General features: G+C 45.5%; 3 protein-coding genes across 3 annotated transcripts; all 3 read left to right on the top strand.

Moving 5' to 3' along the window:
• Window positions 1-671: 671 nt before the first annotated feature.
• On the top strand, window positions 672-3,882 carry gja11 (gap junction protein, alpha 11). Its single transcript, XM_018742423.1, has 2 exons — window positions 672-733; window positions 2,819-3,882. Exon 2 carries the CDS (start codon window positions 2,851-2,853, stop codon window positions 3,745-3,747), a length of 897 nt encoding a protein of 298 aa, XP_018597939.1. The 5' UTR covers window positions 672-733; window positions 2,819-2,850; the 3' UTR covers window positions 3,748-3,882.
• Window positions 3,883-9,986: 6,104 nt separating this feature from the next.
• Window positions 9,987-11,567, top strand: gja13.1 (gap junction protein alpha 13.1). Its single transcript, XM_018742420.2, has 2 exons — window positions 9,987-10,069; window positions 10,552-11,567. The coding sequence occupies exon 2, from the start codon at window positions 10,571-10,573 to the stop codon at window positions 11,444-11,446; it is 876 nt and encodes a 291-aa protein (XP_018597936.1). The 5' UTR covers window positions 9,987-10,069; window positions 10,552-10,570; the 3' UTR covers window positions 11,447-11,567.
• A 1,672-nt stretch (window positions 11,568-13,239) lies between these two features.
• LOC108928449 (gap junction Cx32.2 protein-like) lies at window positions 13,240-16,762 on the top strand. Its single transcript, XM_018742380.2, has 2 exons — window positions 13,240-13,334; window positions 15,393-16,762. The coding sequence occupies exon 2, from the start codon at window positions 15,413-15,415 to the stop codon at window positions 16,214-16,216; it is 804 nt and encodes a 267-aa protein (XP_018597896.2). The 5' UTR covers window positions 13,240-13,334; window positions 15,393-15,412; the 3' UTR covers window positions 16,217-16,762.
• Window positions 16,763-17,703: the final 941 nt, after the last annotated feature.

Genomic DNA, 17,703 nt, shown 5'->3' with positions numbered 1-17,703 from the left:
TTTAAAAAAAAAAAAAAAAAAAAACTTATTTTCAGCGCAGTAGTGGTGCAGTAAATGCTGCTGCTACCTCACGGTGCCTGGGTGGTGTTTGGGAAACTGCTCGGTCTGCGTGGAGCATGCATGTTCTCCCCATGCCTGTGTGGGCTTCCTCTCTCAACCCAAAAACATGTAGTTCAGTTGGATTGGTAAGTTATAAATTGCTTGTAGCGTGTGAGCGGCTACCCTGCAATGGACTGGCTTCCCGTCCACGGTGTACCCCCCTCCACTCTGCGCCCGGTGTTTGTGAGATAAGCTCCGGTTCACCGGGACCCTTCTCAACACAAATTTTAATGTGTTAAATTGGATGTCTGGGTTTTCAGCTTGCGCAGATCCATTAATGACTAGATTTTGTGTCAACAGAATTTGGACCGTGATATTTTACACATGTTAAAAGTTGCCGGTGGTGTATGTTTCATGTTTTTAAGATCTTAAACGTGATATTACATCAATAACCTGCTTTCAGATATCCAGCAACCTTTAGTAAGACCAGAAAGGCTGTCTTGTGCTAATTCTCCGGAGCAGTGTGGTACACTCCAGGTCCTCTGACGTAGGAGATATATTTTTTCAGTTTTTATCTGGATGGAAACTTTTGTACACCCCGCGTCTGTCTGACATCTCGCAGCTGAGGAAGGACACGGCGCACCGAGCAGTCGGTTTCGACGCCGTACGTCATCTGACGCAGACACCACTCTAGGTGAGTTCTTCGCACAAATGGCACATCTGCAAGTTTTCTTTTATTAGATATCGCTGTTGCTGACACTTTACTCCAAGGTAAGGTATAATTTTAGGTTTGTACTTTAAGCCACTTGCAGTGATGTACCCATTTAGCTGGGCAATTTTTACTGCAACATGTCAGTCTAAGTGCCTTGATCAAGGGTACTGCAGGAGGTGGTGGCATTCAGCTTTAACCACCACGCCACCTGCTGCCCTAGAGTAAATGTTGCTGAACTAGAAGTACAGTATATGGAATTGTGCTTCATAAGACTCCAGGTTCATTTGGGTACCTCCTCTTTCTTCTTCACACTACCACTAGTCATAATTCTATATTTCACTGGAAGAACAAGATACTCTTAGCAAAATCACAGATTCCTGTTTGCTCAGTTCTCCATGTTTTATAATGAGCCTTCAGGTTTTATTGACCTTAATGTTGTTTGTCACCTTAAAAAAAAGGTTTGTTTGCGGATTGAGTTTTTTATTATTATTTTTGAAAATCAGTGTTAATTACCTAATTTTTTTTTTAATGGTTTTGCTGGGTTTTGCACAGTAAGGTCCTACAGTAGCAGGGTGGAAATAGTCTTTTTCAAATGCACTGCTTCCCCTAAACAATCCGTGTTTGGGGACTAGACAAGGTCAGATCCCCAGTTCCCACTAGGCTGCAGAAACAGTGTTATTGATATGAAACGTACTCTCAGCTTCTGACTTATCAATATACACAGCATATCTCTGTGCCCTTTGGCTATGAATGTAGTCATTGAATGAGGAAGTATTAAGTGTGATAATAGTAAAAGAAATCTGTGACAAACTAGGTTAATCCAAGTCTGTAGTTACAATGATTGGTTTGTGTCCTAGTACCCGAGATTACTTTTATTTCCCATTCGGAAAGCTGGGTAATTTTTACTTTCACTTCAGTGCCTTGATCACGGGAACTACAGCTGGAGATAGGATTCAAACCTGGGGTATTTGGTTGCAAGGCAACAGCTCTAACCACTATGCCCCCTGCTGACGAAAAAGAAATAATATGGAGATGTATCTCATAAGACTAAGAAAAGTTAATTTGGGAATCTCCTATTTTTTCATGCTCACAAAAAGCATTTTCAACACCAATCATATTTCAGTGAAAAAACAAGATACTCTCAACAAAGTAAGAAAAATAACTCACTTTACTAACTTGTTCTGGTCTTAAACCGATTCTTCAAGTTTGTTGTGTTTAAAACCACAATTTCTTGATATTTTTAGTGCAAACATTTTATTTCTGAAAATTAATTGGAGTTAGTTTAAAATGCCTTGGGTTTTCATCTTAATTTTTTTTTCTGGTTCTTGATTGGTTTGGGACAGCACAGTGCTACCGTAGAAGGGTGGAAAGTGTCCCTTTCTAATACACGGCATCCCCTATACAATCAGTGTTTGGAGACTAGGCGAGGTCAGATCCCTAAGCCCCACTAGATTTTTTAGCAAAATTATTGATACAAAATGTACCTTTGTTTACTTTTTTAGTACAAATTTAACCATTTGTACAGCTGTGTAATTTTTGCTATATCAGTTCAAGGACTAGGGGTGGAGTGGGTTGAACCGGGTCCTGCTCTCTGGTGGGTCTGGGGTTTGAGTCCCACTTGGGGTGCCTTGCGGCAGACTGGCATCCTGTCCTGGGTGTGTCCCCTCCCCCTCCAGCCTTGCGCCCTGTGTTGCCAGGTTAGGCTCCGGCTCCCCGCAACCCTGTATGGGACAAGCAGTTCAGACAATGTGTGTGTGTGTGTGTGTGTGTGTGTGTGTGTGTGTGTGTGTGTGTGTGTGTGTGAGTTCAAGTGCCTTGATCAAAGTTACTACAGTAGGATCCGAGACCTGCAGACTGCAAGGCAGAAGCTGTAACCACTACAGCACCTCCTCTCTCCATGTAAATTTTTAATACGCCAAATTTTAACAAACACATAACTGTAGAGTGAACCACTGCCTTTTTTTACTCATTCGCATTTGAGATAGCATCAAACTCAGTGTCATCCCTCCCAAAGTACCATATAGTTTAGTTTTTATTTTCAACATAAAATCACTATTTTTCTTTTAGGAGCGCAACCCACAGAAAAAAAAAAAAAAACGATGGGCGAATGGGACTTCCTGGGCCGCCTGCTGGACAAGGTGCAGACCCACACCACGGTCATTGGGAAGGTGTGGCTCACTGTCCTGTTCGTCTTCAGGATCCTGGTTCTCAGCACCGGGGCGGAGAGGGTGTGGGGGGACGAGCAGTCCGGGTTCGTCTGCAACACACAGCAGCCTGGCTGTACGAACGTGTGCTACGACCACGCCTTCCCCATCTCCCACATTCGCTTCTGGGTCATGCAGATCATCTTCGTTTCCACACCGACCCTCTTGTACTTGGGCCACGTCTTGCACGTCATCCACAATGAGAAGAAGATGTGGCAGAAGGTGGAGAAGCAATCCCAAGATGAATGCAGCGGCTTAATGGTCAGAAAAGGCTTCAAGATGCCCAAGTACACCAGCAACACAGGCAAGGTCAACCTTCACGGCCGTCTGCTGCAGAGTTACCTGGCAAGCGTGTTTATTAAAACACTGCTTGAGGTGGCCTTCATCGTAGGCCAGTACTACCTGTATGGCTTCACTCTAGAGCCTCGCTACGTCTGCAGGCAGTCCCCTTGTCCTCACCAGGTGGACTGCTTCCTGTCCAGGCCCACCGAGAAGACCCTTTTCATCTGGTTCATGCTGATAGTGGCCTGTGTGTCCGCCCTCCTCAACCTGATTGAAATCGTCTATCTTTGCATCCGGACAGTCCACAGGTGTGTGGATCGGAGGAAAGACTATATGGTGACAGACGCCACCCCGATCCTGGAGAGGAAAGAGTTTAAAAACAAGGACCAGGTGATCCAGAACTGGATGAACATGGAACTTGAGCTCCACGGGAGGAAGCTGGCCAGCGGCCTCACCAAGAGCCTGGCCTCAGAAGACAACACCGCCATTCTGGAGGAGGTCCAGATCTAAGCAGCTAGTGTACAACGGTTGTAAACCGGTAGATTAAAACATGGTTCGGCATGACCAACCCGCACACGGAAACCAGTCATTCATTGAAAGGATTAAGAAGAATACATTGTATGCCGGTTATTTCTTTACTTATATCTTGTTTACTCCAACCCTGTTTACTCTCACATCTTTACGATTAATAAAACGGTGAACCATCTCCAACGAAGACACCTAACCAGGTGTACTCATGTTCACTATTAGCATAAGTATTTTGGTTAATGCTGAATTAAATATAACACTGCAATCGGTTATTTGAAATTTTGTTAAAATGGATATTGGGTGATGAACATGTCTGCATTGTGAATGTTGATGAAACACACAAAATAAACTGTCTTTTGACTGTTAACATCCTGGATGGGTTTAAGGGGGAACTTAGCAAGCAAAGTGTTTTGTCGTGATGAATTTTTGGTTGTCGCTAAATTATTCCCAGGAGTGGTCACAGTGATTACATCCAGACATCCAATCCAGTTTACACCTATTTACATGTTTATAGAGCTGGGTATTAATACCGGAGCAGTTCCGGGCAAGTGCGCGTTCCAGGGCAACGCAACGAAAATGACACGGTCACGATTTCAACCAACACGAAGTCATCTTCCTTTACCTTGACACTGCTAGCTGTTCCATGGAACTAGAATAGTGGATGCCTCATGAGTCACCCTGCTAATACAGGAGCTGCATATTTTGTTTAATTGATGCTTTTCTCCCAAGCAAGTTACAGTTATTTACCTATTTAGGCAGCTGGGTAATTTACTGGAGTGATGTAGGATAAGTACCTTGCTGAAGAGTACTACAGCTAGGAATCAAACCTGCAACCTCTGGATCCCAAGGCAGTGACTCTAACCGCAACACTACCAGATGCCTTGGTTTTAGTGTCATAATGACTAACATCTCAGGCCTATCAGTTTCTATTGTTTTGTTCTGCCTTGGGGATGGCGGTATGGCGGATTTGGCCTGTGTTTGGTTTCTGGGGGGGCCTGAGGTTCAAGTCCTCCTTGGGGTTCCTTGCAAGGGACTGGTATCCTGTCTGAGGTGTGTCCTTACTCCCTGTGTTTCTGAGTTAGGCTCCAGCTTACCATGACCCTACTTGCGACAGGTGGTTTCTAACAATACGTGTGTGTTCTGCCTTGACTAACAACCTCACTTGTTTGCGGGGGGATTTCAGAGTATAGCAATAGCTTCTCTCATTGTAAGCACTCAGTTTTGAAAGAGTTTTAATCTAAACTACACGCACTGTCTGAAACCACTGGTCCAGAGTGGGGTCGCGGTGGCACCGGGCCTAACCCGGCAACACAGGGCGTAAGGCTGGAGGGGGGGGGGGACACACCCAGGATGGGACATCAGTCCGTCGCAAGGCACTTCAAGCAGGACCAGAACCCCAGACCCACCAGAGAGCCACCGTGCCCCCCTCTCCATGTGCACTGTGCTAACAGAACTGTTCCTACATATTCCTAATTTGTTAGTTGAAGCTGCAGGAGCCACATTTATTTATTTAGCTGATGCTTTTCTGCAAAGAGACTTACAACATGACGCTACCGACAACTCTTTACCCATTCAAACAGCTGGAGCAACTTACAGTAAGTACCTTGGGTGGCACAGGGGCACAGCAAGTAGTGCTGCTGTCTCACAGCATGTGGGTGGTGTGAGAGGACATGGATTCTATTCCCTGCTCAGCCTGTGTGGAGTTTGCATGTTCTCCCCATGTTCTCTCCATTCTCTGTGGTTTCATCCCATAGACTTGCTGTTCAGGTTCACTCATGGTGTGTGAGTGACAGAGAGAGTGTGTTCCACTGATGTATGGATGAGTGACCCAGTGTAAATAGTGTATCTAGCAGTGTAAGTCACCATGGTGAATAAGGTGTGCGGGCTGATTACACTACATAGAGTTAATTGGACGTTGCTTTAGAGAAATGTGTCTGCTAAATAAATAAATGTAAATGTAGGTTTGGGTAATATAGTTAGAAGTGAAATTCAAACCTGTAGCTTCTGGGTCCAAAGGCAGCAGCTCTGAGCACTCCACTTCCTGCTGCCCTCACATATGCTTAATTATATATTTATTTTTTCCCAACCCGTTACATCTTATGACAGATCACTTTTTTCCATATGAACCAGGATTGTGGTGCTGTGTGGACTGGCCCCTGGAAAAGGTATCGTAACTCTCCATGCATGTCTGATAGTCCCTGCCCTACCAACACCCTTCCTTCTATATACACTTCACTTGTACAGGTTATGTAAAAAGCCATTGACAGTGATATTTCATTCATAGCTTCATTATCACCATCTCCAGCTAAGCATTGCAGGTAGTCTCATGTTTTATTTTTATTTTATTAATATTTTTAACGCTCCTCCGTGAACCGCCACCTTATCGTGGTGGAGGGGTTTGAGTGCCTGAATGAGTCCAGGAGCTATGTTGTCTGGGGCTACATGCCCCTGGTAGGGTCTCCCATGGCAGACAGGTCCTGGATGACAGACGAGACAAAGCGCAGTTCAAAAACCCCTTATGAAGGAAAAATCAAGGCGTCCGTTTACCCCGCCCGGTATGGGGTCACCGGGGCCCCACCCTGGAGCCAGGCCTGGGGGGGGGCTCGCATGCGAGCGCCTGATGGCCAGGTCTATGCCCACGGGGCCTGGCCGGGCTCAGCCCGAAGCCATGACGTGGAGCCGCTCTTCGGTGGGCTCACCACCTGCCGGAGAAACCGTAAGGGGCCGGTGCATTGTGATTTGGGCGGTGGTCGGGGCCGAGTGCCCGGCCGACCCAAACCTCGGGCGCCAACTCTGGTTTTTGGGACTTGGAATGTCACCTCACTGGCGGGGAAGGAGCCTGAGCTGGTGCGGGAAGTTGAGAGATACCGTCTAGATATAGTCGGGCTCACTTCCACCCACAGCTTGGGTTCTGGAACCACTCTACTCGATCGAGGGTGGACTCTCCACTATTCTGGCGTTGCCCAAGGTGAGAGGCGGCGGGCTGGTGTGGGCTTATTAATAGCCCCCCAGTTCAGCCGCCATGTGTTGGAGTCTACCCCGGTGAATGAGAGGGTCATCTCCCTACGCCTTCGGGTCAGGGAACGGTCTTTCACTGTCGTTTGTGCTTATGCGCCTAGCGGCAGTGTAGAGTACCCGGCCTTTTTAGAGTCCCTGGGGGGCGTGCTGGAAAGCGCTCCCACTGGGGACTCTGTCGTTCTACTGGGGGACTTTAACGCCCACGTGGGCAGCGACAGTGATACCTGGAGGGGCGTGATTGGGAGGAGCGGCCTCCCTGATCTGAACCCGAGCGGTGAGTTGTTATTGGATTTCTGTGCTAGTCGCGGTTTATCCATAACGAACACCATGTTCATGCATAAGGGTGTCCACCAGTGCACTTGGCACCAGGACACCCTAGGTCGGAGGTCGATGATCGACTTTGTAGTCGTTTCTTCTGACCTTCGGCCATATGTCTTGGACACTCAGGTGAAGAGAGGGGCTGAGCTGTCAACTGATCACCACCTGGTGGTGAGTTGGATTCGATGGCGGGGGAAAAAGCTGGACAGACCTGGCAGGCCCAAACGCATAGTGAGGGTCTGTTGGGAACGTTTGGCGGAGGCCCCTGTCAGAGAGGTCTTCAACTCCCACCTCCGACAGAGCTTCAACCAGGTCCCGAGGGAGGTGGGGGACATTGAGTCCGAATGGACTATGTTCCGCTCCTCCATTGTCGGTGCGGCGGTTCGGAGCTGCGGCCATAAGGTCTCCGGTGCCTGTCGCGGCGGCAATCCCCGAACACGGTGGTGGACACCGGAAGTAAGGGATGCCGTCAAGCTGAAGAAGGAGTTCTATCGGGCCTGGCTGGCTCATGGGACTCCTGAAGCAGCTGACAGGTACCGACGGGCCAAACGGAGCGCGGCTCTGGCAGTCGCCGCGGCAAAAACTCGGGCTTGGGAGGAGTTCGGTGAGGCCATGGAGGAAGACTTTCGGTCGGCCTCAAAGAGATTCTGGCAAACCGTCCGGCGACTCAGAGGGGGGAAGCGGTGTTCCACGAACACTGTTTACAGTGGAAGTGGTGCGCTGCTGACCTCAGCTGAGGATGTTCTCGGGCGGTGGAAGGAGTACTTTGAGGATCTCCTCAATCCCTCCGACACGCCTTCCGTAGAGGAAGCTGAGGCTGGGGACTCGGAGGGGGACTCGTCCATTACCCTGGCTGAAGTTGCTGAGGTAGTCAAAAAACTCCTCGGTGGCAAGGCTCCGGGGATGGATGAGATTCGCCCCGAGTTTCTCAAGTCTCTGGATGTTGTGGGGCTGTCTTGGCTGACACGCCTCTGCAGCATCGCGTGGAGTTTGGGAACGGTGCCTCTGGACTGGCAGACCGGGGTGGTGGTCCCTCTTTTTAAGAAGGGGGACCGGAGATTGTGTTCCAACTACAGGGGGATCACACTCCTTAGCCTCCCTGGGAAAGTCTATGCCAGGGTACTGGAAAGGAGAATCCGACCGATAGTCGAACCTCGGATTCAGGAGGAGCAATGCGGTTTTCGCCCTGGCCGTGGAACACTGGACCAGCTCTATACCCTCACTAGGGTGCTGGAGGGTTCGTGGGAGTTTGCCCAACCAGTCCATATGTGTTTTGTGGACCTGGAGAAGGCATTCGACCGTGTCCCTCGTGGCATCCTGTGGGGGGTACTTCGGAATTATGGGGTTCGGGGCTCGTTGCTACGGGCTGTTCGTTCCTTGTATGACCGGAGTAGGAGCTTGGTTCGCATTGCCGGCAGTAAGTCAGACCTGTTCCCGGTGCATGTTGGACTCCGCCACGGCTGCCCTTTGTCACCGATTCTGTTCATTATCTTTATGGACAGAATTTCTAGGCGCAGTCAGGGAACGGAGGGTGTCTGTTTTGGTGGCCGCGAGATCTCGTCTCTGCTTTTTGCGGACGATGTGGTCCTGTTGGCTTCATCAAGTCAAGACTTGCAGCGTGCACTGGGGAGGTTTGCAGCCGAGTGCGAAGCGGCGGGGATGAGAATCAGCACCTCCAAATCCGAGGCCATGGTTCTCAGTCGGAAAAAGGTGGATTGCTCCCTCCGGGTTAGGGGGGAGTTGCTCCCTCAAGTGGAGGAGTTTAAGTATCTTGGGGTCTTGTTCACGAGTGAGGGAAAAATGGAGCGGCAGGTCGACAGACGGATCGGTGCGGCGTCTGCAGTAATGCGGTCATTGTACCGGTCTGTTGTGGTGAAGAGGGAGCTGAGTCGTAAGGCGAAGCTCTCTATTTACCGGTCGATCTACGTTCCTACCCTCACCTATGGTCATGAACTCTGGATCATGACCGAAAGAATGAGATCGCGGATACAAGCGGCAGAAATGAGTTTCCTCCGCAGAGTGGCTGGGCGCACCCTTAGGGATAGGGTGAGGAGCTCAGTCACCCGGGAGGAGCTCGGAGTAGAGCCGCTGCTCCTCCGCATCGAGAGGAGCCAGTTGAGGTGGCTCGGGCATCTGTTCCGGATGCCTCCTGGACGCCTCCCTGGGGAGGTGCTCCGGGCTTGTCCCACTGGGAGGAGGCCTCGGGGCAGACCCAGGACACGTTGGAGAGACTATGTCTCCCGGCTGGCCTGGGAACGCCTTGGGGTTCCCCCAGAGGAACTGGAGGAGGTGTGCGGGGAGAGGGAAGTCTGGAGTACTCTGCTCGGACTGCTGCCCCCGCGACCCGGCCCCGGATAAAAGCGGAGGAAGATGGATGGATGGATGGATGGATATTTTTAACGATAATGTAACAAACTGAACATTTAATTTAAAGAAAAAAATTTTTTTCCACCAGTTAAAAGTATATATTTAAGCCACTGACATTGCTTGTGGTTTGGAATATTAAAAAAGCTTAATTCCTATAAAAGCACCTTGACATTTAGTTTGTTGATCAGATTTTTTTTTTTTTTCGTCTTTAACGCAAGTATTTTTGAATGTGCACTTTTTAAAGTCATGGGACTTTTGATCAAATATTGCGTGTGACGTTCTGTGTATTATACACAAATGCATTAACAGTGCAAAAGTATGTGTGCAGTTAGAATGCCGAGTCACACAGAATATGCTCCTTGTTATCATAAGAACAAGGCAATCATTAATATGCCATGCGGCTGTATTGCTCTGGCAGGAGCTGGATTTTGAATCCCTTGGATTTTATTTGCTGAGTTTACAGGAACGTGACAGTTGACCAGTAAGAGCGTCACATTGCACAACTTTCCGCAACCAAAAAAGTCAAGTTCCAGTCTACGATAACGACACTGAGCTCTAGAGACCGAGGCCAAACCAGAGGAAAGGAGTTTTGCTTCAAACGGTAAGAGTTCATTTTTCAGTTTTTTTTTTTTTTCTCCTTCGTACTTTTGCGAAACAAATCAAAAGATATATTTTTCCGTATGTCAATACCTGCGAATATTTTAATCAGATTTTTTCCATTTTTTCACATTTCAAAAATACCAGTATAAGTGTTTTACCTGACTGTTAATCAATCACAATATATATGAATAAATACATCTGAGACATGTTTAATAATTTGAAAACACTATTATCTTCAATGTTTTGTTAGACAATCAACTATACTTTTTTAACCAAAAACATGTGCGCTTGCTTAAAAATTTAAATGTAGCCTTCGGGTGACACCAGCACCATCTGACAAAGAGCCAGAACACACCCAGGTGAATTTCTAATACCTAATCTTACAATATAGATTTGAAACAAGGTTGAACTCCAAGGAACAAAGCTGTATAAATCAAAAGACCACGACAGTAATTTTGTACATTTCTTGCGTGTCTTTGTTAGTATCCACTAGGTGAGAAGAATGGGAGACTGGTCATTTCTCTCCAGGCTCCTGGACAAGGTGCAGTCCCACTCCACGGTCCTGGGAAAGATATGGATGAGTGTTCTGCTCATCTTCAGGATCCTGGTCTTGGGTGCTGGGGCTGAGAACGTGTGGGGGGACGAGCAGTCGGGCTTCGTCTGCAACACGCAGCAGCCCGGTTGTCAGAACGTGTGCTACGACTACGTCTTCCCCATCTCCCACATCCGTTTCTGGGTGATGCAGATCATCTTCATCGCCACGCCGACCCTGATATACCTGGGCCACGTCATGCTCGTCGTTCACCAGGAGAAAAAGCTGTGGGACCATCTGAAGGACCAGGAGGAGAAGGGGATCATCAAGAGGCCCAAATACACTGACATCAAGGGGAAAGTGAAGATCAAGGGCAACTTGTTGGGCAGCTACTTGACGCAGCTCTTTGTCAAAATTGTCTTTGAGACGGGATTCATCGTGGGCCAGTACTACCTGTACGGGTTCGTGATGGTGCCCATGTTTCCGTGCTCTCGGAAACCTTGCCCGTTCACGGTCGAATGCTACATGTCCCGGCCGACCGAGAAGACCATCTTCATCATCTTCATGCTCGTGGTGTCCTGCGTGTCTCTGGCCTTAAACGTGGTTGAGACCATCTACATGCTCTGCACACGACTGAAGTGCAGATCCAGAGGTCGGAAAGGGACACGCCAAATCACTTCGGCCAAGTACCCCAACAAGTTCACGATGCCCGAATGGCAATCGCGCATGGATAAGGAAGAGGGTGCCCTCCAGAACAAACTAAATCTGGAACTGGAGAGTGGTCAGAGCCCACCTCAGAGCCTGCAAGGTGCTAGTGATACAAAACTGTTACTGAATAAACACTAGATGTGTAATATTTATCAATGCGATTCAAATTCAGATTTAACATGATATGCCTATATGCAACTTAAATGGAAAATTCGACTGGGATAAAATATTTTGACAAAAATTTCACAGCAGAATAAATTTTCCAGACTAATGTACAAAATAATTGAATATTTTCCATATTATTACAGCATAAGCAGTTTTGACAGTTAACACAAAGTTCAGAAAAATGTGCCTATGCAAATATATGTATACACTTTTTAAATGGATTCGTAATATAAAGTTACATAGTTTTTGTACAGGTTTGTCCATGGTTTGAAAGGATATTGTGTTTAAATTAAAAATATTGACTGTCTGAGTTTTGAGAGTAATTTGTATTCTGTAATGACTATTAAAGTGTTGGTTTTCTTTTCTGTTTGATATCTATATTATCTTATTTAAATAGGAGTTGCTTCTCTGTCACATTCTCATTTTTACACGTCATAAATAAATTGCAGTCTTAGTGTACCACTAAACATTATCTCGTTCTTGTCATTCTATCTCAAATTTTGAACTGGTAAAGCAATACGACGTGACCTCCCTCAAGGGATTTCTGAAATTCCAAGTCTGTTGCACTTTTCAGGTGTTAATAAAAGAAATTATGGCATAAAACAGAAACAGTCTTATGAACGGTTGGATCCTCTACGCACACTTTCGAGCCGAGCCCTTAAAAAAGCAGTCGGTCGACTCATTTACGTTAAACAAACTCCTCAAAATTTGTCTGGCACGTTTGCGCAAGCGAAGATCTACTCAAACATTTCATTTGGTTTCCGAAAACGTTTATTTTCTTCTCCCGAAAGCAGAGCCACCTGGTATAGTTTCACAGCGATCCTCCCCGAGGCAGATTCCCACAGGGCGGAACTTTGTCCCTTTTTGGGGGTTTTTAGAAAATATTTATCTTCCTCTTGGAGTTTGTCCTTGGTGCCACCCCCATGGGTATATCTCCAGGGGGGCTTCCACGTCTCTTACCAGAAAAATTAAACACTCAGAAGTAACTCTGACACCTGTGGGTGGCACATGGATTGAGGAAATGCGGGTCTGGCAGAGTCCTGCCGTTGTACCTTTAAGAAGGGTACTTTCTCGCAGTGTTTCGCTAAGGTTTTGTTTCCAGTTGTGGGTTTAACCAACACAAACCAAGAATATTAACACCAAAAGAGAGTGAAATTCTATTTCAAGTTTTCACTGTGTAATCCAGCAAGAGTAACTGCATTTGTTATGACTGTAATTAAATTAAACCCAAACCCTCACAGCCGAATAAGTCCAGACAAACATTACAAATGTTTGGTATTTAAAGAATTTGCGGCCGAGCAAAAATTCTTCACTCGGAGAAATGCATTTAATGATCTAAGCAGAGTTTCCTGTCGATTGCCATGGCCTTCTGCTGAAGATTAGACATGGATAGGACATGATAGGACAATACTTTATTAATCCCTGCAGGGAAATTCACAAAGTGGTAATGACAATTTAACATTATTAAAGTTCATAGAATGATCCTTAAAATGCATATGAATAAAATGATGACTTTTTGTAAAAAGATTCAAAATCATTAAGGCAGGGCAGTGTAATTTAAACGTGCAAGTGTCAAATATTCAACTGAAATCAAGAACGAATACTGACACGATCAAGAGTATATTCCTAAATTGTGAAGAGTTGGGTGAGAATATTAAATTCAAGATAGTCGAGGTCTGTAAATCATTGATGGAGTCGGACTCTCTGCGCATTTAGACTTCATCCCGCGTGCCTGTCGTGAGCAACGTGACATTTCTCCTGCACGTCTTATGCAACACGACATTAAACACTGGTGGTAACAATTCATCGCTGGCACTTGAACCTTTGATTTCCTTTCTGACACTTGTGTTGCTTCGGCCTGGTAAGACATTTTACTCTTTGATTTCTTTTAAAAAAAAACAGCTTATTTCTGTTTAAGTCATAAACCATAACAATTAGTAATTTATATTGCATTGATATTTCTATTGCTCGTATTGCATTCAGTATTAATATTATTAATACGTGTTAATTGTTCATTCATTCATCCAAATTAATTGCAAGATTGTCATTATGAAGACTAATAAAACTACCGTTTAAAAAGGCCCTTCATTTAATGTTCTTGAAATAACGTTTTTACAGAAGTCGTATTTTACGTTTTAGAAATGTATTAAATTTAGGAAAAATGAAATCATCATAATTTATGGAACAGTTATAAAACATTGCAGAACCAAAATCAGCAAAGTACTTCTTTCTGAGATTAACGATACTAGTACAACTACTACTACCGTTACTACTGCTACACTTCTAGAGTAGCAGTTCGCCCAAAACAATAACATACAAATGTCCTGTATTTCTAAAATCCTGTTTTCGCACCTTCATGAAAATTCAGCCTTAATTAAAAATTAGTTACCTATTTAAGGTGCATGTTTTAAGGTATATTTAGTTTCAGTGTAAACTATACATATTCAGAGAGTGCAAGCCTCAAAATGGAAGTTAGTTATTAATACACCACTGATATTCCACTGGTCCATGCAGAGTTAAAGACTTCTGACAAACTGACAAATTTCAGTGAAGCCCTTAAACTGAACCCTGTTTTTTTAACAGCCTTAATTGTAAAAACTGGTCAGTGGTAAAGGTAGGATGATTCCTTAATTTATTCTGTATAGTATTTGTTGACTTATGTACTGTATACTGCTGCCTGGTAGTCTAACTGCAGCTGAAATGGGGGTAAAGTGATGTACTCTTAAACTAAAATAATAGTCAGTCGAACTTGTGATGGGCTGTGAGAAAATATAAATGCACACTGCGTCATTCTTTGAAGAACCAGGGTTGCCAGAATGGGGCTGTTAAAATACTGTTTACATACTATACACATATACATTGACTGAAACCACTTGTCTTATGCGGGGTCGCGGCAAGCCGGAGCCTAACCCGGCAGCACAGGGCGTAGGGCTGGAGGGGGAGGGGACACACCCAGGATGGGACGCCAGTCCATCACAAGACACCCCAAGCAGGACTTGAACCCAAGGACCTGGTCGAACCCACTGCGCCACCGTGCCCTCCTAACCTACTGCGGTTAATCCTAAAAAAAAAACAATCAAATATGATAATTTACTATAATGTACTATGTTATAATACAAATTTATATTATACAAATGTATATCATACAAATATTATAATGTATTATAATGTACTATAATAATATAATATGTGGTTCTTTTCAGTATTAAAGGTTTAAACATTTCTCAAATTTTAATAATCCATCCATACAAAATCAATAAGCACTTATCAAATGCAGGGCTGTGGTAGTTTGGAGCTTATCCAAAAAAATAGGGCACATGTCAATCACTAGGCAACCACACACACACACACACACACACACACACACACACACACACACACACAATAAGGGCACTTTAGAGTCCCCAATTGACGTGAAATGCATGTTTTTGAACTGTGGGAGGAAACCAGAGCACCTTGAGGAAACCCACACAAACACAGCATGAACACAAACATTCAAATTCCACCCAGACTGAGCTGGCTTCAAAGCAACACCCAAATCTACAGACCAGGAGCTGCGAGACACCAGCACTACCTACTGCACCAGCTTGCCATATTTATTGCATTTATAACTGTCTATTTTTATAAGGGGGGGTGCGGTAGCGCAGTGGGTTGGACCAGGTCCTGCTCTCCAGTGGGTTTGGGGTTCGAGTCCCGCTTGGGGTGCCTTGCAACGGACTGGCGTCCCGTCCTGGGTGTGTCCCCTTCCCCCTCCGGCCTTGCGCCCTGTGTTACCGGGTAGGCTCCAGTTCCCCGTGACCCCCTATGGGACAAGCGGTCCTGAAAATGTGTGTGTGTGTGTGTGTGTGTGTATTTTTATAAGCTGAAGCTGTCCGTTACTAACCCGAACTTTTCTTTCTTCTCTTCTGTCTCACAATAGCGCCACATATTCAGTAAGTAATGGGAGACTGGAGCTTTTTGGGCCGCCTGTTGGACAAAGTGCAGTCCCACTCCACGGTCATTGGGAAGGTGTGGCTCACCGTCCTGTTCGTCTTCAGGATCCTGGTTCTTAGCGCCGGGGCGGAGAGGGTGTGGGGGGACGAGCAGTCGGGCTTCGTCTGCAACACGAAGCAACCCGGCTGCGAGAACGTGTGCTACGACCGCGCCTTCCCCATCTCCCACATCCGCTTCTGGATCCTTCAGATCATCTTCGTCTCCACGCCGACCATTATGTACCTGGGCCACGTCATGCTAGTCGTTCACCAGGAGAAGAAACTGTGGCAGCAAATGAAGGAGCAAAACGAGAAGGGAATTGTGAAGACGCCCCAATACACCGATGGCAGAGGGAAAGTTAAGATCAAGGGCAACTTGCTGGGCAGCTACTTGGTGAACGTGTTCTTCAAGATCTTCTTTGAGATAGCGTTCATCCTGGGACAGTACTACCTCTACGGCTTTGTGCTGGACCCAATGTTTGTTTGCTCCAGGTCACCTTGTCCATTCCACGTAGAGTGCTTCCTGTCCCGTCCCACGGAGAAGACCATCTTCATCATCTTCATGCTCGTGATGGCCTGCGTGTCTCTAGTGTTGAACGTCATAGAGATTTTTTACCTGATCTGCTGCGGGAGGAGGAAACACAAGCGCGAGATAAAAGCTGCGCGAATGCACTTGGCAGGAGAAAGTTTGAGGAGTGAAGAAGCCACACTGCCGAGCAAACTGTGCACGGAATACGGAGATGAGAAAAGTTTCGCTGACAGCACCGCTTAGCGCTTCTCTGTGGTCCTTGATCCACAGGAAAGTTTGTCAATAAACAAGACTGTGTCTGCTCTTCCATACCCAAAGATTTCTCTCTCCAGGACACAAAATTGCCTGCTGGTTGTCATTGCTGATACCCTTGTAAAGGATATATTTAATAGTGATGCATATCATAGGCCTCAGTCAGATTTTAATATATGAAAAGAGCCACTCAAAAGCTTTTTCTAACACAGGCAGTCCATGGATTACGCCCAAGTCCCATTCTAAGTTTGTCTTTAAGTCAAATTTGTTTGCAAGTCTGACAGTTGGGTATGGTTCGTATCTAATGTCAGTTAGTCAAGTGTTTGTCTTAGTAGTATCGAGTATAGTGTATAGTGACCTTTCTGTGCATAAAAAACATTGAAGAAACACTTCCAGATACACTAAAACATCTTAACATCATAATAATAATAATAATAAAATGGAACTACAGTGTGTATAACAGAGAGACCCATAGAAAGAGATAATACTAAATGTTACTACAGTATTTATAATAGCGAGAAAACAAAATAATTTAAGCGAAATGCAATAACACATGAGACACCGTTAACAGCAACGTGGTCCGACTGAAAAGAATTAATTTTCCCCGGGCTCACGTGCCCACGAGCTGACAGACCGCTGTAGACCGTTGCAAAGTAGCGCCTGTTTGTTGTTAGGAACCGTTGTATGTAATTCAAATTTTTAATGTAATAGGCTTTACTGCGGTTGGTTTGTTGTACGTAAGTCGGACGTTCATAACCCGGGAACTGCCTGTACGTGTTTGTGCATGTGTGCTATTCCAAAAAGACTTTTAAAGAAAATTAATTGGTTATCAATAAAGAACATAATTCAAGATGTATGTAATTATTAAATTACTGCTGTGGTGGTGTACAATTCAGTTACTGTTTGTGGTTTTATGTTACATTATACACTATATATACGTATATGTATTTATATATATATATATATATATATATATATATATATAAATTAAGTTTGTGCTGTGATTATAGGAGAAGCTCAGTAAAGACTGCGATACATAACAACTATGTCTTCTCAGTCTTCTCTGCATCTTATTCTGTTGGGCAAAAACAGAAGGATGACTGAATGACTGATGAGAGTCGGCTGTATAGGAAAATTTGATTGACTGATTGAGTGATTGATTGATTCATTGATTGAGTCATTGATTCATTCGTTCGTTCATTCATTCATTATGCAGTATTGGCCTGCTATGGTGTTCCATCCAGGTTGTTCCCCGCCCCGCCCCATTCTTCCAGGACAGGCTCCACACCACCAAAACCCTGCTTTGCTGACAATGGATGAAAGAATGATGCACCATGTGGCCAATTATAGATCAGTACTTGAGGGGTACCTTCAGGTAGACTCAAACCCGACTCTTTCATGCGAAGTGTCCATGGTGAACAAGCTGCTGGGGTAGCTTCAATGGCCCTCCCTCTCCCCCAGCAAGATAGGACATCACT

Source organism: Scleropages formosus, chromosome 1, assembly GCF_900964775.1.
Source record: "Scleropages formosus chromosome 1, fSclFor1.1, whole genome shotgun sequence".
NCBI lineage: Eukaryota > Metazoa > Chordata > Actinopteri > Osteoglossiformes > Osteoglossidae > Scleropages > Scleropages formosus.
Note: the sequence above shows the minus strand (reverse complement) of the source record. Positions and strands in the feature narration are given on the sequence as shown.

Excerpts from the sequence above, each read along its gene's own strand:
- gja11 (XM_018742423.1), top strand. The coding sequence starts at position 2,851 with ATGGGCGAATGGGACTTCCTGGGCCGCCTGCTGGACAAGGTGCAGACC.
- gja13.1 (XM_018742420.2), top strand. The coding sequence starts at position 10,571 with ATGGGAGACTGGTCATTTCTCTCCAGGCTCCTGGACAAGGTGCAGTCC.
- LOC108928449 (XM_018742380.2), top strand. The coding sequence starts at position 15,413 with ATGGGAGACTGGAGCTTTTTGGGCCGCCTGTTGGACAAAGTGCAGTCC.